Source organism: Acipenser ruthenus, chromosome 10 (genome assembly GCF_902713425.1).
Source record: "Acipenser ruthenus chromosome 10, fAciRut3.2 maternal haplotype, whole genome shotgun sequence".
Taxonomy (NCBI): Eukaryota; Metazoa; Chordata; class Actinopteri; order Acipenseriformes; family Acipenseridae; genus Acipenser; species Acipenser ruthenus.
This window is the reverse complement of record NC_081198.1, coordinates 4,619,336-4,642,771: the sequence shown is the minus strand read 5'-3', so window position 1 is coordinate 4,642,771 and position 23,436 is coordinate 4,619,336. Positions and strand designations below refer to the sequence as shown.

General features: G+C 37.2%; 1 protein-coding gene across 1 annotated transcript; it reads right to left on the bottom strand.

Moving 5' to 3' along the window:
- Positions 1-7,933: 7,933 nt before the first annotated feature.
- LOC117403762 (volume-regulated anion channel subunit LRRC8C-like) lies at positions 7,934-23,141 on the bottom strand. The gene is made up of 3 exons (XM_034006157.3): positions 22,801-23,141; positions 14,005-14,147; positions 7,934-10,396 (listed from the first exon to the last, which is right to left on the bottom strand). Exons 2-3 carry the CDS (start codon positions 14,140-14,142, stop codon positions 8,129-8,131), a joined length of 2,406 nt encoding a protein of 801 aa, XP_033862048.1. The 5' UTR covers positions 14,143-14,147; positions 22,801-23,141; the 3' UTR covers positions 7,934-8,128.
- Between the last annotated feature and the right edge of the window lie 295 nt (positions 23,142-23,436).

Below are 23,436 nucleotides of genomic sequence, written 5' to 3'. Positions count from 1 at the left end.
ACACGTGAATACACGTTCTAAAAAAACAGGAAGCAACATGCATAGCGAATTCTTCAGGGAAACTAATTTTCCGAATGCACAATCCTGTCATTTAAACATGATTTAACATGTAAAGAATGTAAAAATACACTCACTGATTAAATTATTTCACGTAAACTACTTTTAGTTCCTTCATTCTGCCAAACTCATGCCATATTCATAAGTAATACACTCTTCTCTACAAACCTTGGGTTGAATGCAATTCACAGCCTCAGTGCTCATGTATAATTAACCATGGACTGCTGCTCATTGTTTAACCAACTGCAAATAGACACCAGTTTATGTGCTGTATATAGGAATTAAATGTGGCACTGGCACATGAGCCAGAGTCACAAGACTCTGAGGCTAAAGGTCTGCTGTTCTCAGGTCAACAGCACAAAGCTAAGACATAGCAGAAAAAGAGTTTAGTCACATGAAGTTTGCAAAGTTCTGGAGATCTGCTGCCTCTCGGAATACAGTAGTTCCTACTAGTTTTAAATAAAAAACAATAACACGACTTGCCTGATGTTAATAGTAGCAGGGGGCTTGGTGGTGCAGTGGGTGAATCCACAAACCTGCACATCTTGAGGCTTACAAAGCACATTACAAACACTGCAGAATCAGTACTGGTATATCCAAGTCATGGAAAGGATATATTCCTGGTAAAGGTATTTAAGAAATTAACTCCTATTACAGTGGATCATTGAACTGGAAACAAATAATAGTAAAAATGATCTTTTGCAATTTGAAATGACCCAGGGATAATTAAAAAAAAAAAAAAAAAAATATATATATATATATATATATATATATATATATATATATATATATACACACACACCCACACACACACACCCTTCAAGCTATTGTATAATATATTGACAACTATTTCAGTTAAAAGGTGTTTTATTAAATAAATGTTCATTTAATAAGTGTCGTGTCAGTAAAGCACTTGATTTCACAGTGTGCATGAGAACCTACCCAGCTTATGTCAGGGTGCAAACGGTCTCTGGAACTATAGGACATCTATTATTTAGTTGACAGTAACCAGGCGGTGTAATGATTTACACCAAACAAATCCCATGCCCTGCAGCAAGAGGAAACGGAAGAACATGCTTGTTGTGTCACAAACATGAAACACGAGTGCACTCGTTTCTATTTGAAGTGAGCAGTTCAGAAAGAGATGGTAGACTCTAGATTTCCACTTCACCTCCCCTACACTGTTAGTTCTCAGCTGTCAATCAAGTTTATACAATTTGAGGCAAGTTGCCATCAATAACCTGTTTGGGTCATTTGTAATACATTAGTTAGACCGCCCAGTGTCAGAGGATTTTATCGTTATAGCTCTGGCACATCCGTAACACAATGAATTGGCATGGCAGTGCTTTGATTAATTTAGGCCTGGTTTTATTTGTGCTTTATTTTCGTACCTTATGTTCTCTTATTGACTCATCCTGAACCCTATTTAGATTGTTTCATCCTCTAATTGCTTTTAGCATTCTTTCCATTCTCTTGTCTTCTTGTTCTCTGCAGTGTCCTATTTGTTTTGTATCTGTGATCTGCTGTATATTTTGATATGCATATAGTCTTGCCAGCGATTGAATCTTGTAAACAGTAGCAGATAAAAGGCCCGATGGTGACTAATCCAGGAGCAGTGTCATCTCTTTTATCTGCTCGTCAGAGTTTCCACTCCTGCTTGTAGTTCATGACAGGAGGTTTTTATCCTCCTGGTTTTACAGCACAAGCACAACGTACTGTATACTTCGAGGAGAAAGTACCAAATGCACTTCCTATCTGAGGGGGAGATCCTTGAGGAAGACGGATATCGGCTCCTGGCATTCGAGTAGACCACACAAGACCAACAACATTAGATTTATTCAGCTGTCTTTGAACCGAGATGAAGCAGAAGTGATAGGCCAGGTAGCAAAAGTGGGAAGACCATTATTGAGGACATGGTACTCCCCAGTTTTGGTTCACTGTATTGGGTTTGCCATGAGAATGGAATTGGCAGATTAGCGCAACACTAATAGTTTATTAAATAGTAGTGTCAGTGCCATATTTTAATAAGATTAATTATATACAAAATGCATTCTTTATTTTTAACAAGAAGTAAAAATAATTCAATCATTTTAAAACAATGGCAAGGGAGATCTGAAATGGAGAAAACACCGATTTAGTTCCTAGGTTTACAGTACACACTACATAACTCAAGATTGTGGAAACAGTCGCAAGCTCAAATGTTTATTTTTTTTTATTGCTAAACAACATTAATAGTATATGCATTTAACGTGAACTCTTTCCATACTTCAAGCCTCTAGGACTCCAAACTGCAGGCCGTTCTAGTGGTAGAAGAAAGAGAACTCCACTCAGGCTCTCCTAGACCTGCAAGCACATCTTATTTAGCAATTCATCTGAAACCACCTCCCAAAGGGTTAATAATAGGGAGCCAGCTGCAGATGACTAGGCTCTTTTATCTACTTCCAGCCCATTTAATTATATTAGCAGCAAAATGGGAAATGGTGTTTTCTTTAAATTTGTGTTGCAGGAAAAAAAGAGCTTGATAATTATAGTGCCTTTTGAAATGCTGTCTCGCACAGCAGTTACTGGCTGTTCCAGTTTAGTCTTCATTATTAAAAGTGCTGTTTATTTACCTGCTGCTTTCATAACATGTCATGTTTATTAGCACGCATAGTTTTATCCTTGCTGTCTGTCGTTTAAATTTTTATTGGTTGATACAACATCACAGGTCTAAATGGAATTATACATAGCAGATCATTAAAAGGGTAAGAGAAAAGTGAAAACATTTAAACTGTCACTTAGCCTTTTAAGAAATGGGATTCCCTTTTTTCAAAATGTACAATTAGTATAATTTACAGAACTCACCAATTTTAAAACTTTTTTTTTTTTTTTTTTAAACCTACACTTTTAAAATGTAACCCAGTGATGTTATGACATAACTGTTAGTAAAAAGAAAATATGACATATAAATATAATGCATGATTAGCAGCACCCATAGTGGTGGATATCAAAAAGTCTTTAGAAATCTATAAATACAGATTGGAAGAGGTCATTCTGCCTATTGAGGTTGTCTAGCGCAGTGGTACTCAACTCTGGCCCTCGAGACCTATTCCAGTCCTGGTCTGTATTCCAACCAGGTCCTAAATTAGTTTGTTGCCTCTTAGCAGCTTCTCTTACCCTTCCTCTCAACCTGCTTGGAGTAAAAACCTGGACTGGAATAGATCTTGGGTTATCAAAACGATATACAAAAAAGTACAGTTATGGTAAATACTTATTTATTTCTGTCCACATAGTAACTAACATCATCATCTATTTCATATCCTTTAAAGACTTGATTAAATGCAATTCAACTAACAAACATTTTCTAGTCTAAAAAGATCAGCACTTATTTAACATTAACCTCAATGTGCTGGACTCCTATCACTGCACAATCTACATTCTTCCAACCCCGTACGGAATACCCAAACCGCTTAATAAAACCCTGTTAACCTTTAACTTCTGACTACTGTATGTGACTGAAATCAGCAAACATTTTTCAAAGATTTGCAAGACAGTTTTATCTGGGCCAATTAACTCAGCAGTAGCACCATCCCTTAGAGTGGTTACTCTATATGTAATTTGTGGTTGTGAACATTTCCATCAATAATTTAAGTTTGCAAAGCTTTTTATGAGACTGCCTCCTAAGAGAGCAATATTAATTTCTCCATCAGACAAACTCAATTGCTGGTATATCTGTTCATTAACAGTCACAGGATGATAAGGTGTCCTGAACTAGATATTATATATTGATTGTGATGTTGAAACAGAACACACTGGGTCATATTCATAAAGTCTTAGCATGCCAACCACAATGCTCTTACTGGCATATTAATGCTTTATATAGTGGGGCACTGAACACTGCAGCTATTGTTGTGCACTCTTTACTAAAAAAAAAAAAAAAAATACTTGGGCAAACCACAATTAATCTGTTACTAAAGACCAGGGTGGTTCAAAAATCACTTGACCAATTCACATAAATGCAAAGGGAAAAGTATGCACCATAGAGTAAGAGTAAAGTTCACATTATTTTCCACAATAAAACAGTATCTTTGGCATCAAAGAGCAACAAAACGTTACATATGTAAAGCGAGTTAAAAGCCTAGCAATACTACAGTGCAGATGGATTTTTCCATTTGCCGTTACTGAAAGAAAACAATGTCTTTGTGTCCAGTACAATGGTCTATTTGTCATTCAGAATGTGAAGAAACGCTGCTGTGCCGTATTCAGCAAGCTCTACATTACAGCAGAACAGTATGTACTCCAGTACACAATGTAAGGACCTTACTCTTCATGGTCGGCAACTCTTCTGGTCATCCAAAAAATACTTTCCCATTCCTCTACGGTGCTTTCTGTACCTTTCAGCAGCAGTGTACAATGTGAGTGTTTCAATCTTCTAATCTAAAGCTGCATTAAAAGTTACACCCATACCATACCATACATGCCCCCAGGTTTACATTACAGTACAGGTATATATACACACACACACACACACCAACTTCCCACTTCTGTATTGATGTGGTCAAACTTCCATTATTGTATGATCAATGCACTCCTGAATTTTTTATCTTTTTAAAATGCTGTAATTTCTGTTGAAGTAGTCTGACTGTTGTCTATCTATATACTCTCACTACCACTTAGAAACAAAGGGAAGAAACAAGATCTGATACTTTTTGTTCTATCCACATGTACAGAATTGTATTATGAAGGCCTGCTGCATTTGACACAAATACCAGTTGTACTACAGACTTTGTAAAGGCATTTTCACATGTGGTTAATTCCCAAATGAACCCAGTTCATTTGATGTGGAAATAAAATAATGGGGGGAAAAAATGAATAACAAATTTGGTTTAGCTGATTTTCTTCCATATTTGTTTGCTTTCACATTGCACTGAAACAAATGGACCTAACTGTGCTTGTAGGCCTAAAATGAACTTGAATGAGTTTGATTGGACCATTTAAACCAGTGCTGCCCAAACACGGTCCTGCAGAGCCCCTATCCAGTAAGTTTTGTAGGTCACCTTAAATCGCTAATTTCTAAAGACTGGGAACACATGGAAGTTATTGATCAATTAAGCAAATAACTTGTTCAATTAAGGGAACTCTGGTCATTGGGCCAGTTTACATGCTGGGAAAATGTCATGACTTGTTTAAGGTGGTATGGTCTGGATTACAATTTTAATTAGTTTTGGTTTATGTTTAGTTTATGTTTGAATACAAATGTAATATATTATACAAAAATCAAATACAACATGAAGTTTCAAAGCATGAATTGTTAAATTAAACAAACCAAAATTATCTAAAATTGTAATTCAGCCATACCACCTTAAATAAGTCATGACATTTTCCCAGCATGTAATCAAGGCCATTGAGGGCTGAAAAGGGTAGTTCATTTTTTGTACCAAATGATCTCTAAATGACTTCATTTAATAAATCACCTGCTTAATTGATCACAATGAAATTGTTCCAGGTGTTAAGAAATTGATGATTAAAGGTTACCTATAAAACCTGCTGGATAGGGGCTCTCCTGCAGACCTACTTGAAAGCAAGGTCATACCTCAGAAGCCGTAAGACAGGAACTGTAACAGCACCAAAACAAATACGATCCTGACTAATTCCAGTTATTTATTTGTAGTATAATTCTAGTAGAGAAGCAATGAATAGTATTTTTCCATTTTTCCATTTTTATCCATATTGAAAATACAGAATTATTAAATCTATTTAACATTATGAGTTAATATATTTCTATACCACAGTAAGGCTTCTTCTTTCACTCCTCCACAACAACCTTATCCATTTTAGGATGTGCTCTCCACTGCCCTCTGCTGTTAGGAAGTGTAAATATTTTTTCAGTTTTCACTCACAATATGCAAGAAAGAAAAAAAACAACCATCTGAAAATGAAACCTCTTTCTATGGCACAAAACATTTAAACAGTCAACACTGCTTCAGAACACTCATTTCTGTGGGTGTGTTCAAACACTGTTGTTGGACATTTCTGACAAAATTACCAGGCCGTGCCACCTACAGGCTTTCATATAAAATATGTTTTATTGTTGTTGTTTTTTTTTTGTTTGTTTTTTTTAGAACAAACCCGACTCAGCTTTGAGCTAATCTGAATGTACACAGCACATGAGCAATTAAACATTACAGAAGCTGGATAAAAACCTAAAGGAATATGTATCCCATAATGCTGATGGTAGCGCCAACATGTATTGTTTTATATAGATATAAAAGCTGAATAAGAAAACCCATGATCAGAAATCTTCAAAAGTGCAAATACTTTTTGATAAATCACATTTACTGTCTGGTATAAAATAATGCATGTGGAAAATTGAACATCAATATATGGCATGTCTGACTATTTTTTGTGTATTTGAAATCTTATTTTGTTTTATATGCTATAACACAAACTCAAAAGCTTTTAATAACCTGCAGCTCCTCAACAAATTCATTTATCACTTATATATGACATTGCTTAGTTACTGTAGCAAGAGGAACAAACACAGACAATAAACAGCAAGCCATCTAGAATACTCTTTTCATTTCATTTTTAGTATTTAACATTTTTAACTAAACATTTCCTGTGTTGTTTTTAAGGCTACAAAATGCAACTGCAACGCAGGAAGTGATCACAGTAGCTGCAGGAATGCAGACACTGCATTCACTGATCTGCACACAAAGACACTTCTTCACATTAATCTTCACAGAGTCAAACATACACATCAGTCGCTGCAAGCATTTGCCATTCTGTCAATGGACACAAAATGTATTTCAGACATAGGAATTACGCACGGCTTCAAACGTTGTTTTTAACGAGTGATAAACAAGACTTTAAAATGAGTTAGGCACAGGTGAAAAAAGATTCACAATGAACAGTTGATGCGGGAAAGAAAAGAGAATTGGGTGGTTTGGGTACTTTTTCTTTTTTGGATACCCATGCCTACCTTTCCTTCTTCTAAATAGCAATCTTATCTCTGGCCTCCTTTTAATTCTAATGAAAACACAGTAGTTATTTGCTGCTTGTTTTTTTTATTTAAAAATCAGCCCCCCCCCCCCCCCCCCCCTCAACTACATCTACTACAGAAATATCTCCCTTTCCTGAATTAAAGTATAAATAAACAAGCCAAAAGATATTTAGCACTAGGGGTCCTAATGATAATGTAGCTGTGCGAATAAGAGTTTAATTTTTAAACCAGCGAACACCTCAGGCAGGTACTATATACCAGCTCATTGATTCTAATCACTACACTGTGTAACCTAGTCAGTAATCAAAGACTGTCCCCGTGTGTGATAAACACATCAGAACACAAGCAACCATCAATGACAACTTTCACAGATCCGTAACCCAGGAACAATACCACGTTTTTCACTGGTCCTACCCTTCACAAAAAATAAAACAAAACAGCCTTGACTGTCGAAAACAAGCTTCTGTGAAAAGTGAAACTGCTTCCAGATATTCCACAGGAACATTTTGAAAGCCAATCAAACCACACTGACAGTGGAACTTGAGACACTGCACTTATGGCGTATGGTTCTGGGGTTAAATAAGCAGAGTTCACATAATTCTGTAAGTAATCTTTATGGAGCATTTATGGGATTGAAATTTCAGTGCAATTTCTAATATCTTCATATACCGGCATGGTTATGTAGTCGCCCATAACTACAAAATCTTGACACACGCATCTAAGTAGCTAAATTATATATATATATATATATATATATATATATATATATATATATATATATATATATATATACATACATACATACATATATATATATATATATATATATATATATATATATATATATATCATACATACATACATACATATATATATATACGTGTGTGTAAAAAATAAAACACACACATACACACACACACACACACAATAAAAATAACATTTTGAATGTAAACACTAAAATACAGTAGCAAATCTTAAATATATATTAAGACATACAATACTGTAGCTTAATAGTTAGAACTGACACTTTGTAACAGTCTAGATTGATAGTCATATTAAGACATTTGGCATTTTTGAAGACGACGTAGATTACTCCACTTTCATTTTCTCCCTGGCTTCAGAAGGCAGAGTTTCAAACAAGGCATCCTCCACAATCAGGCCACTTCGCTTCAAAGCCTTACAGGAACCCAGTTCAGCAGGGAGACTTTCAAAGTGGTTGCCTTTGAGGTCTAAGTGCGTCAATAAAGCTAAATTAGCAATCTTTGGAGACAGCAGAGACAAAGAGTTCTTTCCTATTTTTAAGGTCTTCAGCTTCTTGCAAAAATAAAGCTCATCAGGCAAATTTTCAACTTTGTTGCAAGTAATGGAAAAGTACTGGAGACTCTGCAGAACCCCGACTTCGGGGGGGATGAACCGAATGTCATTGTAAGACAAGTCCAAGAATCGGAGCTTGTTGCACAGAAAGAGGTGAGAGGGCAGAACCTCGATTTTATTGTGGCTGAAATACAGCCTCTCCAGACTCTTCAGTTTTTTAATGTGCTCTGGGATGTAGGGTATTCCATTGTGCCACAGTTTCAGACAGGTCAGTTTATGCAGATGCTGAAAGCTGAGAATCTCCTCAATAGATTTGAGGTTGTTTTCCTTCAAGTCCAGCTCTTGGAGGTTTACGAGGCTGAACACTGCGTGCGGTATTCTCTCCAGGTCACAGTGCACCAGCTCTAACTCAGTCAGGTTGGTCATTTTCTTCAGGTTGTTTAGCATGACCAATTTAGTGCCGTCATTGTGAATGTAAAGCTTCTGCAGGTGACTGGAAACGTCGACAATACACTGTGGGATTTTGGTAAAGTTGCTTCTTAAGGAGAGCGTTTTAAGACTCTTCAGCTCCCGTAAGGAGTCAAGCGTAATGTTTTTAGAGACGTCAGGACTTAAGGAACCAGTGAGGTGAAGTTCCTCTAAATTTCTAAGACAGTATAACCAATGTGGCAGCTCCCGGTTATCATCAAACTTCACTCTCAAGACCTTTAAGTTTTCTTTCAAAAATGAGGTGGCTGCGGAATGGATTTTTAAAGAACACTGGTAGAGGGCAAGCTCTTGGAGGTCCTCAAGCTGGGCGATCGATGCCGGTATTGTAACATTGTTTATGATCTCCAGCCTCAGGGACTGAAGCTCTGCTACTTCGAATATTGTGTCTGGAAGGCCGGAGAGCATAAAAAGCTGCAGTTCCAGTCTGTTACTGCTGTTTGTCTGCAGCCTCTGACGAAGTTTATCAGGAGTCCACTCATTGTTCAAGTTGAGCTGCTTTAATTTGTTTTCACTGACTTCGGACAGAAAGACGGCAAATCTCTTGGAGTACAGAGGATCATACTGATCGATCATGTGAAGCATGAAGGAAAAGTCGTTTTTCACATCCGGGATATCATCGATCCCTGTCTCCTGACGCACATACTCAAAAGAGTACTCTTTGAGGGAGCGGTAGAACAACCAGTACAAAGTATAGAGACACGTCAGACCGTACACACTAACTAAACTCAGGTAGCAAAAAGAGAGTTTGGAGAACAAGTGTGCCATTGTGTGACTGCAGGAGAAATGTTTGTATCCAGTCATGTCTTGTATGTCCACATTGCAGCTGACTGTAAACTGCACTTTTGACACCAGCGCGCTGTTATAGACAATAATAATTAGGAACTTTAGGACCTTCAGGACTGTTTGTCGAACATACATGCTGTAAAGCAGATCTCCCTCCTCTACATGCAGCCTGAATTTCTTGACCTTTTCAAACAAAGCCTTGGCTTGTTCTCCTTCCTTTTTGTCAAGTGCTCCTGCCGTAGGCTTGTCGACCACAAGCTTTTCTGGGACCGATTTCAGGGGCTGTGTTTTCCCCGAGTTGTCTTCCGTCACCAACATGTTTAAGTTAGGTTTATTAAGGGTGTTCTTTTTTTTGTCCTTCTCTTCTGGGTTTTCTCCCGACACCTCAGACAGAGCCCGGGTAGTCCAAGGGGAATCGAAACACTTCCCCAGTATAGATATGAAATGCTCGATTTTAGAGCTCGACCCAGGAAACTTGAACCAGAAGTTACTGCACAACATGAAGACAAGCGTGTGTATGAGCACCAGATAGGGGAAATACTTTGCGTACCAGTGCAGCGCCCGCTCGTAGCACATCTGGTTTATAAAGCTGTACTGCTGGATGTCCAGGTTGGTTTTCAGACCCTTCATTTCATTGACGCCTGGAGCTGGGGAGGTCTGGGCAGGTGCGGGTAGAGGGGGCTCTGGTGCAGGCTCAGCAGTGGCGTTAAGAAGGGTTTGGTTTGCCATGGAAATTCTTTTGGGTAGGCAGATGATTTTATCTTGCATTACCTATAGGATCAGGTAATAAAAAAATACATATTAGAAATTAAATCATCTCACGTGGAAAGTACCTTCTTCAGATTTTCTATATTACTGTTATTGTCATTCAGTTATACATTGCTCAAACAAGGAATATCCAGAGATGATAATGTGTACAGTATGCATTGACCCAGTCATTTACTTTCAGAATGTATGGAGGGTAGAAGATAGGGCAGGTATGGCATGTGCACAATATTGGGACCCCCTTTCCCAGCAGTCACTTTAATATCAGATATTGGCATATTACCTGAAGTTGCACCTGTACTAAAATGGCTGTCAGGTATTAATGCAAAACAGGATTTGGGGATTCATAATAACAATATACGCATCTCTGAATATTCCTACATGGGTTGTTGCAGTGCCTTTCCAGTGCAAGTTGACCACCTGATGAAGCTTGTACAGAGAAAGCCGTCTAAAAAGTGACCACTCAGAGGAATCCACATGCTATATTCAAATCCAATCACTTGGAAAAAGACCACTTATAGACAGTGCATTGAGGGGTTGAGTGTATTTTTAAAAAATGCATTCCAATGATATTCCATGTATGTATGTGTATATATATATATATATATATATATATATATATATATATATATATATATAAACTATTTACTAAATAATACAAATGCTATACTTAAATCAAGGCTTTGAGCTTCTTGTATGATAAGGTTGGTTAGTTTTCACTTCCAGTATGATAGCTGTTTGGCCAGAGAGACTGCATTGTACGGAAATTCATTCTGTTGTTTTCAGCTTTGCTCTCAGTGTAGAGGAACCCAAATCAGGACCTCACAACAACTCCAACCTACACAAGACATCTTAGCATGGAGCAGTGATATACACTTGGAGCTCTTTCAATCCAATCCAGTCCGGGGCCTGCTCCCAACCATGTTTTTAATTGTTTCATTGGACCTAGAGGTTCAAGGGCCTGGTTGAAGCAAAGACCTGGCTTGGAACAAACTTGAAAGAGCCACACGTAAAACTCACTGATATAGAAAGAGAAGGAGGAATGAGGACTAGTGCCAGGCTGACACTAGAGCAGGGCTTCTCAAACCCAGTCCTGGGGACCCCCTGTGTCTTCTGGTTTGTATGTATGCCATGTACAATCCTTAACCTTCAGAAAACTCAATTTTCATCCCTCCAGCACTGGGGTCTTCTATCATAGCCACCACTTAATACGGGGATTATACCATGCTAACACGATTCTATAAAGGTTGCATTTCTCGAGAACTTTATTCTTATACATCTAACGACTCATTTTAAATGTTGTTAGCCTGAATCTGTGCAGGAAATACTGAGCAGTCAGTTTGATCTTACATGCAATGATTTCCTGCTTTAGATTTTGTAGTGTTGTCAATAAATCTGTTAAGCAAAGAGGTCTTTTTTTTAAACCATTCACCAGATCTTCTGCAGCTTCTTCCGTTTGGGGCCTCGTCATTCTGCTTTGAACAGCTATCACTCTTCAAACACATGCTGTGGATAAATTATTCACGACTAAACAGTGTCTGCCTTGCTGTAAGGCTATTCTAGCTTTGATGAAAAGCACCTGAAATCTTAATACAAGTGAAAGTCTTGGCAAGCAGGGAACCTCTTACTACACTTCTGCTCCCTGGGTCATTTCACCTCAGCAGTGTTTTCTGGGTCAAAGCACGTTACCCTGCAGGTGAAATTATTAACAAAGTCAACACTACCTGAAAGCATGTTTTGCAAACAGAGATTTCTTTAACCCGGTGTTCTATAGAATTATTTTGTTTGAAAATATATTTTGTGGCTGTACGTAGTGGCTGTACAGTTCATGGATGTCAGTATTTCTTAATGTTGAAATATAGCAGGTGACAGAAATTAAATTCAGTGTGGTGTTCACTGTGCTTTCACTCTCGTCGCATTCAGTGTATTTGCCTGTCGGGGACAGCTTTGCAAGGGGAAATCTAACACCTCACTAAGCAAGAATAAAAATCCTTTAGTTTCCAGTTTTCTAGCATACAGCTTCTTTTCAGCGTATGAACAGAGAACTGTTTGTGTATCTTACAAAGTCTGCACTAACTTGATTTAAATACTCTCACTGATTTAAAAAAAAAAAAAAAGTTAAGAAAAGTAAACTTGCTTGGGAGTCACACAAGATTTCCTTTTATAATTTTCTTTTGCATGGCTCCCAAATAAGATTTCTTTCATAAATTATATATATATATATATATATATATATATATATATATATATATATATATGTATATATATATATATATATATATATATATATATATATAAACAGTTTATTTTTGTTTTTTCTTAACTAAAATACATTCAGAAATGTTTAATATATTTGTGTGAAGTCAACAGACTTTTCACAACTGGATAGTTAAAGGGTACATAAGGACCTTTTTATTTTATTCTGTTACATGTTCCCATGTGTTGCTACAACTGTTTACATAAGGTGTGTGTTGTTTTAATTTTTTTTTTTTTTTTTTACATTTTGAACAATTTTTTAAACTTTTAAATGGCATTCCCTGCCTCAAGATGGCTTCACATGTACCGGCATGGACCTCTGAGAACTACATTTCCCATCATCCTCCTGCTCACTGGTAAATCCATCTCTGTTACATATGTGAGAGGTCCATGCAAGAACATGGAAAGCCATCTTGAGGCAGGGAATGCAATTTAAAAGTTTAAAAAAGTGGTCAAAATGTAAAAAAAAAAAAAAATAATTAAAACAATACACACACCTTACATAAACTAGCAACACATGGGAACATGTAACACAATAAAATAAAAAGGTCCTTATGTACCCTTTAAAGCTGACAAAAAGCATTCCTGCAGTCACTGTATAGTCCCTTGTGAAACTTTAATTGGCATACATTTTGAAACCTAATCTGCCAATCCACGGACTACATGCTCTTCTGTACTTAGGGCCTTATTAATACAACTTAGTTTTAGCAACTTTGGGATGTATTTTTTCAGCGTTTCTGCAGTTGGAAAAATACAATTGGTATATAATTCTTTATTATTATTAAATTAGTTATTTAGCACATGCTTTTATCCAAAGAGTAGGGGGTGAACTATGCATCAACAACTGCTGCTGCAGAGTCATTTACAATAGGACCTAGTTTTTTTTTACTTCTCATCTGAAGGACGGAGCACCAGGAGGTTAAGTGGCTCAGGGTCACACACGGTGAGTCAGTGAGTGAGCTGGGATTTTAATCGAGAACCTCCTCGTATCAAGCCCTTTTCTTTAACCACTGGACCACCAAACCTCAGTATTTCACTAGTATTTTAATTACATTAGCAAATCACTGTATTACCAGCAATGGCAACACACAGTGCACACTGGTACTGACATTGGTACCTTATTAACAATGGATAATTTCATTGGACAGTAGCTCCCTTGTGCTACCATTGCCCCCTCACATATCCCCAGATCGTGATACTCTCAATAAGAGGAGCTAAATAATGCCCTTTCAAATTTCACAATTTGATTAGCAATTCACCAGGGACATGCATTCTGCAGGGGTATAATACATTTTCCCAAACCCATACAAAGGCCATACAAGTGTGAATAGGAATGTGGACTGGATTGTCACACCTACCTGCAAGGTGCACCCAAACACTCCGATCATGAGCATGGCTACTGAAAGGTAGTCTGTAAAGACATCCCACCAAGGCTTCAGCACTCGGAATGCTGGCTGCTGCTCTGAGAACTGCCGGAACTCTGTGACTGGAATCATCGTTCCTGTCAAAACACCAAGCAATCATTAACAGGCTTGCTGTCTTCAAGTAATACAGTGTGTACTCCTACATAACCAAAGATTCAAATGATGAACACAAATCCCCAGTACTGGGATGCCTTTCTTAAAAGAATTACCCAATGACTAAATAATGAATAGCTTTTAGAAACTACACATTCAATTTAGGCTAATCACCAGTTTTCCAGAATAAACAGATAATCCCTGGTGATAACAGATATGCAGTGTGCTCTGTTATGTATGAATCGTCGTGTGTCTCAAAATGAAGTAATTGCACTTATTTAAGGAGATCTTAATATGTGCCGCTGAATTGCAGTTTAGTCCCCACACGCTTGTGATTTCCATTGCACAGTTTAATTTGCTTTTTGTTTTAAATGGCATAATATTATTCCTCCTAAACCCTGGAAACAAGGGACCTCACTGTGTTGCTGCTTCTGGTTGTCATGCTTGACTGTGGAATGTAATTAAGGTGCAATTATGTGGCAGTTAATAAAGCTCCACCAGAAACACAATCCCTGACTGTTTAGTCACCCCTGCCATAGGGTGTGAAGAACTGCGTTGAGGGGGAGTTGTATTAAGTGAAACACAGAAGGATTTCCAGGGTGTAACACAGTCACCAATAACACACTGGATTCTGGGGTTCTACAGCAGGGCAAAATAAATGCTGCAAGACAAAACTAAGCATCTTGCATACGCACAATAAGGTTGCATATCAGGCAGACATCATTGCTACAGGAAACGATGACTGCAATAAAAGCAGCATTCCTATGATGTGCTGTGCAAAGTAAAGATACTCTGCTGCATGTAATTGTTGTTCATTATCCCTCCTGTTTCTGGTAGCTGTGTACCAGAGTTTTGAATTATTTGCAAAGCAGTTCTGAGATGGCAACAATGAAATAGCTAGTATCAGGTCTATATGCGTTATAGCAAAACCTGTAAGATGTATTGGACCTTGCTGTGCCTTTTTCTATCTTCCTGGATCACTTTCAGTACTTTTTGGGCATTATGAGCTGAGGTCAGAACCAGTGTTTGGTTGTCATTTTGTGCCCCAATCCTAACCAGAAGCGTGGTCATTTCGAAACTGCCATTATGGCATTTTGTGTAGGCTACTCATTCATTCATTCATTCATTCATTCATTCTTTCTTTCTTTATGTTAGTGTAACATTACTGATAATAATAATAATAATAATAATAACAATAATAATAGTATCTTTATTTTTATATAGCACCTTTCACAGTGGACCACCATCACAAAGCGCTTTACAGAGGTAGGCTGTGAATGTGCATTATATGCAGAGTCACTTACAATAGGACGTTTATTTAACATCTCATCCACAGGATGGAGCACAAGGAGGTTAAGTGACTTGGGTGAGGTGGGAGTTGAACCAGTGACCTTCTGGTTACAAGTAGGGTTGGGAACTTAGAGTAATTTAGTGCTGGATTACTCGAGCGTTAAAAATTTTGAATACTCGAGTATTCTAACCTAATGCCAGACAATATTATTCTACATATGCGCCACACAATTTACCACAAGTTAACAGTGTGTAAACAGGTATATGTACATACAAAACTGTAAAAACGAAAGTAGTTTTTAATTTAAAATGAAAGTAACATGTGTTAGCTCTTGAGTGTGTCATTTGGTGCAGCACAGAATCCATGTTGAGCTGCTGCAGCCTGTAGCTTTGCAGTTTTCTGATCAAAATGTTTCTGCTGAAGCGCTGTGGCTAGCTTCAAGATGAAATCTCTCCTACTGACATTTTCCCTGGTGCATTCCTTGTACAAAACAAAGGAATTGATGGCTGCCAGGTCCAGTAAAGATAACAACAGGATTGTGTAAATATATACTGTATATGTGAATAAAATATTGTAACAACCCCGGTCTTGAGGCTCAAAGAAGGAGACAGAGACGGAATTCAGACGCTAACAAAACAACTTTACTAATTTAAACAGGGTCTGTGTTTGGGTCAGGACCACACCACAAAAACAAAAACTCCTTCCAACTGTCTGTATCCTAAAAACTCGCTCACTTTCTCCCTCGCTCTATTGCACGCACGCACGCACGCACGCACACACACACACACACACCGGCTCTATCAGTCCCCTCACACACAGAGAAGAGAGCGGACCACTACTCTCATGGGGGGGCAGAGCAATGGCGTCTAGATGACATGGACCGCACCCAACAGCACACAACACACACACACACACCCACACTACCGAAACTAGTGGTATGGTCCCACCCCGGAACAATACAGGTAACGTGAATGCACAGGACCAGATGAAACAAAAGTCTACCAACCTGAACTGACCAGGTCACTACAATATATTGAACATACATTCATGAAGAGATATGATTTAAATTTTTTCACGTACTCCAGTAATATATTAGTGCTCAAGTCATTATAATTAAACCCACCCCTAGTTACAAGCCCTGGACTTTAACCACTGGACCACACTGCCTCATCGAAGAACTTACTGACTGGGAAAAATTGTTAATTTTTGCAAAACTATGTGTTGTCCGTGAGTTTTCTGAATGGCTCATTAATTTAGGTAAAGGGACGAATAACAAACATGCAATCACTTATTAACGCTTCAGATCAGGGTTCTAGATTTTTGTAGTCACTAGTGACTAATACTTTCTAAAAACATTTGTCACTCCAGATATTCAATAGTCACTACTGGCGCACAGCTCAAGTTTTCAAGGGTGTTATGAATCCTGTTTTTATTTTATACCTTAAATCACTGTATTGACCAAAACAATTATTTAATTAAACCATTTTAATAATGCTCTACAGTTTAAATAAATTGGTAATTTACAGCTGTAAAGTTTTAGAACATTAAAATTCAAGAACCAGATTTATTTGCCCTGAAAAGCTACATACAGACACAGAATGCATTATGAATTACTTATACCATGTATGTCTTTTTACAATAAACAGAAAAAAAACATTATATACAACCCATGGAAACAGAGTTTTGCAATAAGGCTGAAACTTTGCTGCTTGTTTTCTTTTTCTTTTATCTGACGCTTGTGAGCTTTGTTTGTTCTTTTTTATCTGGTGTTCCGAATCCAAGTCTTCATTTTCTACAACTTGTTGTTCTGTTTGTTCTATTATACTCTTGCAGTGGCCGCGCTGAAAAAAAGGAGTGGTTTTTCTTCTGCGACATTTTACAGTATTGGCTAACAGTTTTGTTTTTTAATTCGCGCGCACAAGTTTACCGCAATCATGTATTTATATTGATGATAAAGTTATAGAAAAGAAGGCAAAGAAAAGTTCACTATCTACGCATCTCTACAGCTGACCTCAATACGAAAACATATCACTGGCATTTTTAAATTATTGGTGACAAAAACGTACAGTACTGATGCTAATTAAAAAAGAATAATAAAACGCTTATCTAGTATCAGTGTGATGGATGTCCCTGCTTGTTACCACACAAATCACTGATGATGGCAGGGAAATTGGAGTGAGCTTCAGTCGCAAGACATTTTTGGCGTTTTTAATCTTTGATGGTATTCCGTCTAGATCGCCCTTTGCTAGTAATGTACTAGTATTGAGCAAACAATCCAGATTTTTTCACTGGATTGAAAGCTAAAAACTCTTACTACTCTCACACCAGACGTAACGGCTTGTCAAACTAGACCGCATGACAATACTGCGGTTTCTGACTGGCCATTTTGAAATGTAGTACTTCAGTTACAATAAACTTTAATCGGGTCATTGAAAAGAATAAATATCGACTTGCAGGCATGAACGCACACAGGAAATAAAATGAGTTAAAGACTAGGCTTTTAGTTTTTTAAACTTAAAAGTTTTTTAAACTTTTTGTATCCCAGACAGACTGCAGTAACTGCCCAACTGTTTATATTACATTTAAACAACAGGGCTTATTTAAAATGTACATATTTAATATGTAAATTAGTCGTGTGTGCACTGAACGCTCTGTCACAGCACATCAGTTTGGTGTTCCCGATTAAACGTTGATTACATGACAAAAGTTTGCAATAGATTGGCAAGTGGTAATAAAATGCGTTGTCTGCCATTTCAGAATTTTTCTTGAGTACCCCCAGGGGTATGTGTACCCCAGTTTGAAAACTGCTAGAAGAAACCACATTACCAACAGATACAGTTTAATAGTAGTAGTATTTAAATGCCGTTGTCCTCACTGGTAAATTCTTCCAGCTTCCCCTTTTATTTTGACAATTTCCATATAAAAAACGGCATTTTTATCTTGACATTTCATTCTTAGCCCCCAAGTAAATATTTTGGACAGTTTTCAAAACAATTGTTGCTTTATTTTTACAACACACGTTGGTGTTGTTGATAATATGATAAACGCGTATATCTGCTTCAGGTTAAACGATTGTCGTTGGTTTTGTGGATTTGCTATGTTTTTAACTTATTTTAATACTGCACATAATTATATAGTGTAGAAAATGCTACTTACCAAAACCATGCTGCACGTGAACTGTATTACATAATAATTTCCTTTATTCCGATTCCAGTGGTGTTTTCTCAGTGCAAGATGTATTGTAGGCATATATACAGTGCCGTATAAAACCACATACACTGTATATATATATATATATATATATATATATATATATATATATATATATATATATATATATATATATAATTGTATCATGCTCGTTATAGGCCTACTGGCGAAATGGTCAAGAGACAGTTGGTGCTTAACACATACGGAATAATTTTGGCCCTGAATTTTAGCATTTTTGGTCATAGAAAAGAAACATTTCACATATTTTATAACGTTACCGTAGGCTACTTTTTTTTTTTTTTAGTTAATGCTTTTCCGTTTCACAAATCTTCTGCACACAGTATTTTTAAGCACAACTATAATATTTCAACAGTCACTGCCGAAGCTTATTACTTATTCTTCCAGAAGTAATGGTCGGGTGTAACAGTGATACGAGGTTATATTTGCGCCGGGCCATGTTGTTAACAAGCCTGATGTTGTCGTCAGGCTTTACTGTGAAACTGCCTGTAACCAGGGAGGGTGCGATCGCATTCTACTGGACTGGAGAATAACGGCATGAGAGTTTAATTATGAAACCGCAAGTATAAACAAACAAGTAAAAAAGATTAGCCTGTCGCCAGACATGTCATGGTAATACAAAATGCATTCATTTACTGCGTATTGGTATTGATTGCGTCTGGTCAGGGAAGGGGGACACACGGACGCGTTAAGAGAATTTCAGCGGGACATTGGCGCAATGGCGCGGCCTAGCGCGAACACTGCGGATGCAAAAGTTTGAGCAGAACTCTCTGTAGCCGTGAAAGCGCAGCGGCAGAAGCTGTCAGGTTGCAAAGAATAATGTGAGGCTGAAAGCTACAGCAGCGCCGAGCACAGCCTCGTGAAGCGGTCTGGGTTACCATGGTAACTGACACGCAACATGAAACTGAGGCGCTGAATGGCTGATTGCATTTACGTCGCCTACCACGGGATGAGAACGTTGCAGAGTCAATGAATCGATGAGGCCGAGGCGCTGATCTGATCAGCAGCAGTGACTCTATGGTTTAGCGATCCCTTCTTTTGAAGAACGAGACGTTGTGTGTGACTTTAACAAAAGGGATTTTTTTTATAGTACAAACAGAAACGATCGTCACTTAGTGACGATTCCACATTTATTTTTGTCGTCACTTTCAAAATGACTTTTATAATTGTGAAATAACAAAAGTTCAAAAATGAGCTGTTTCATTTATGCAGTTAACTGACAAACAAAAAGTAGTTCTTCTGTGCGTGTGTGTAGGTTTTCTGTTTATTATTACTATTATTGAAGTGAAATAATAAACATGTGTGATGATTCAACTAAGCAATGCTGCCTTTTACAGGATTAGATTATGTTCAATACAATTATGGGTCAAAGAGCAAGCACAGCGCTAATGCAGTGATGTTAGATGGACAGTAATGCTGTTAATTGTATCGGGTGGATAAATGTTTATTCTGGCACCAGAAACATGAATCCTGCTTTCTTTCCAGACAATGACAGGGATTACGAACATCCTACTTCAAATCTTTTAAATATAGATGTGATGAACTGCATGCATAATATTTAGGCCTATTTCCTAAGTATGAAATTAACTTAATCTTCCTTAACTGTTAAGGTATTGCAGTGATTCTGGTCCTATTTCTGGAGATAGTAATGTTCACTGAAGTTTTAATTTATACAACATAATCTACACACCACATTTGTTTAAAGCCAAATGGAATACGTCATACACTTCATCATTAGCTGTTTAAGTTGTGTTTTCATAGCTTTACAGTCATGAATATATTTAGGCTATATTATATTTCAATCATGCATTACAGACATTTTATTTATAATATGCTTTAGTATACTTGAATATATGACCATTTTAATGTGATTTATTTTCAAAAAGAACAGTTACATGTTCAGTTTGTTCATTTCTGAATAGTTAGATAAACATAGCTGTAGAAACAAGAGTAAAAAGAGTTGTTTATAGATTTGTCAGCCTGTTAGTTTTTTCATAATTCTGAAACCATGTTTGGTTCCAGGAAACCTCACTCAACATAAAATGGCAATGGGTGTTTCCCATGCATCACCGGTCTGCCATTAAAGTAAGGTCAACTAAAGTTTATCTTTGAGACATGTTTACAGGAAATAAGCTCACCCAGTGTAATCTTGAAATAAATGATACAAATCTGTCAGAAAGAGAAGCATGCTTGTAATTAGCTCACAAAGCAAATTACAGGAAGATTGCGTATTTCTAAGATCTTCCACTTGATAAGCCATACTTTCAATGTACGTTAAGCATTCTATCAAGAATATTAAGCTCCATACTGTCATGCACTCTACAAACCTTACAGTGAGGGGATGTGTACAAGGATGTCTGCCAGAAATGTAATTTTATGACCGCCCCCCATTCACAACTGTCCCCATGTGGGTCACCAAGATGACTTAATTTTTTATGCTTGTGAAAAGTAAATCTTGTGAAGCTTGCCTAAGAGAAAACACAGGTGATCAGAAATCCTCTAATAAAAAGAGCAATCAGCCCTGTCGAGATCTGAGGCAAATGTGTTCAATTTTCCTTCTTTTGAATTTCACCATCAATGTAATACTAAAAACAATACCACCCATAAAGAATTATCATTGTATTGTTATTTCTGTGGGCCCTTCCCTTACACTGCATCAGAGATTATTTTTTTCTCAAGGAAATGTAATTATAAAATAGGAATGCACTTTGACTGTGTATCTTTTTCATTAATAGTTATAATTTATTGGTTAATAAATTACATTTTTAATACTAAAAGGATAACTGATAAAATAGAATCTCGTAAATATTAAAAAGTAGCCAATGCAGCCCATGCTTTGACTGGGACTGCACAGTTCTAACAAAGAGAAACGATATAGAAAACAAGAACAATAAACAATAAATCTATCACATTAACAAATGATTCGGTCAATGCATAATTTATACACTCGACAGCACTCAATGCTACTTTACAATGCATAGTGTTTATAAAGTCCCTTAGCCACTACTACTGTGGTAAAAACATTGTTAAGACAATTTGTCAATGTCCATATTGAGGAGCTAAGTAATTGCTGTACACGTGTACCCTACTTGTAAGGACATTTCTGACTGTGGTTTTCTTGTTGCCCCTCCTTTGGTCCCTCACCTAACAAGTTTCATTGTTCCTCAGTGATTTTTTTTACAGCATTATAACCACACAGACTAATTGATTAACCCTAAGTCTTGTGTGACTTTCCTACCGAGCTTGTAAAATTTAATACAGTACTCTGAATCAAAGTCTTTGGCTTACTACTCTTGATAATGTATCATTTCTGTAATTTTCCAGTTACATGTAAAATACACTCAATAACCCTTTTGGAATGCTGCACTTAAATGTTGGTATTTTCTGGATTGACCAGTAAATAAATATCTTTTTTTGATTTGTAAACTTCTAAAACACTGTTACTCAGTGGGACGAGCTGTATTTTCCGTTTTTCAATTTTGCGTAAGGTAAAATCAATGTCGTTGCAGTTTTAGCTTCTTCTCCGGCACGTAGTGTTCAGAGTGATGACGTCACTTTAATAAATGCCTTTGAACAAAATGTATGTTTGCACATCAAAAGATATAATCACTTCAATAGAAACGCAGACCTGGTTAACTCAGGCAGATCATATACCCGCCTAATGTTTACGTTTCTTAACAATGTTTATTATTATTATTATTATTATTATTATTATTATTATTATTATTATTATTATTATTATTATTAGTGTTATTATTAATATTACTGTTATTGTCTCATATTTTTTTTTATTATTATTTAAGAAGCGATGACTTTGGAGGCTCAGGGCGGACGGTCCACAGAGCTACCACAATGAAACAGATGTTGACCCACATGTGCTGTAGTAGCATCTCGAAAAGTTGAAAGGCTTTCTTTTAATAACACACGACTCGGCGGTCATTGTCATATCAAAACAAACCAACACTCGGTCACCCAAAAACATATTTAAAATAAAGTATTCTGAAGCAATTTTAAAACCTCGCCTTGATGCTGATATCAGTCGGCTACATACAGTGACAAATCCCAACTGATAAATAATCCCCACATACATTATATACATAATATAAATGACTTCTTACCTTACGCTTGTTCTCAAAACCCCCTACCCAGATTATCCTTTTGTTACAGCTGTGGGGTCAGTATCTAACTAAGGCGGCCTCATGTCCTTGTGGTTACAGTATGCGACCGCTTTGCTTTCCGCTATTTTAATAAGTAGCACTGTCTCGCAAGGACCAGCGCGGCGGATCCTTCAGAAAGACTGAACTGACTGACGGTGGTGGGGCGGAGCCTCCTGAGAAATTACTAAAAGCATGAACCATGCCCTTGCAACGAGACGATGGAAAGAGACTCGTGTTTTGGGTTAACAAGCGGGATGGTACCAAATCCCACTCAAGAACTGAATTAACTCACGGTCGGAGCGGCCTATATGTATGGATCTTATTTTTGTTTCGTTTTCAGACACACGCATTCTTATTTTACTCGGTGTCATGATGATGCCTAAAATATAAACGGTTTGGAAGTGAAGGGTGTGTGGATCCTCCGATTTAAATAGCCCCTTTGTTACAAAGAACATCCTTCCTTTGATTAAAAGGGGGTTGTTTTTCTGTTTTTGTGAGAACTAGCAAGGATGCACAGAAGAGCGACAAAATGCCAGTAAATTGAAACAAATGGGAACATAAGACCCCCAGGAGGAACACGGCTTCATTTCTTAAATT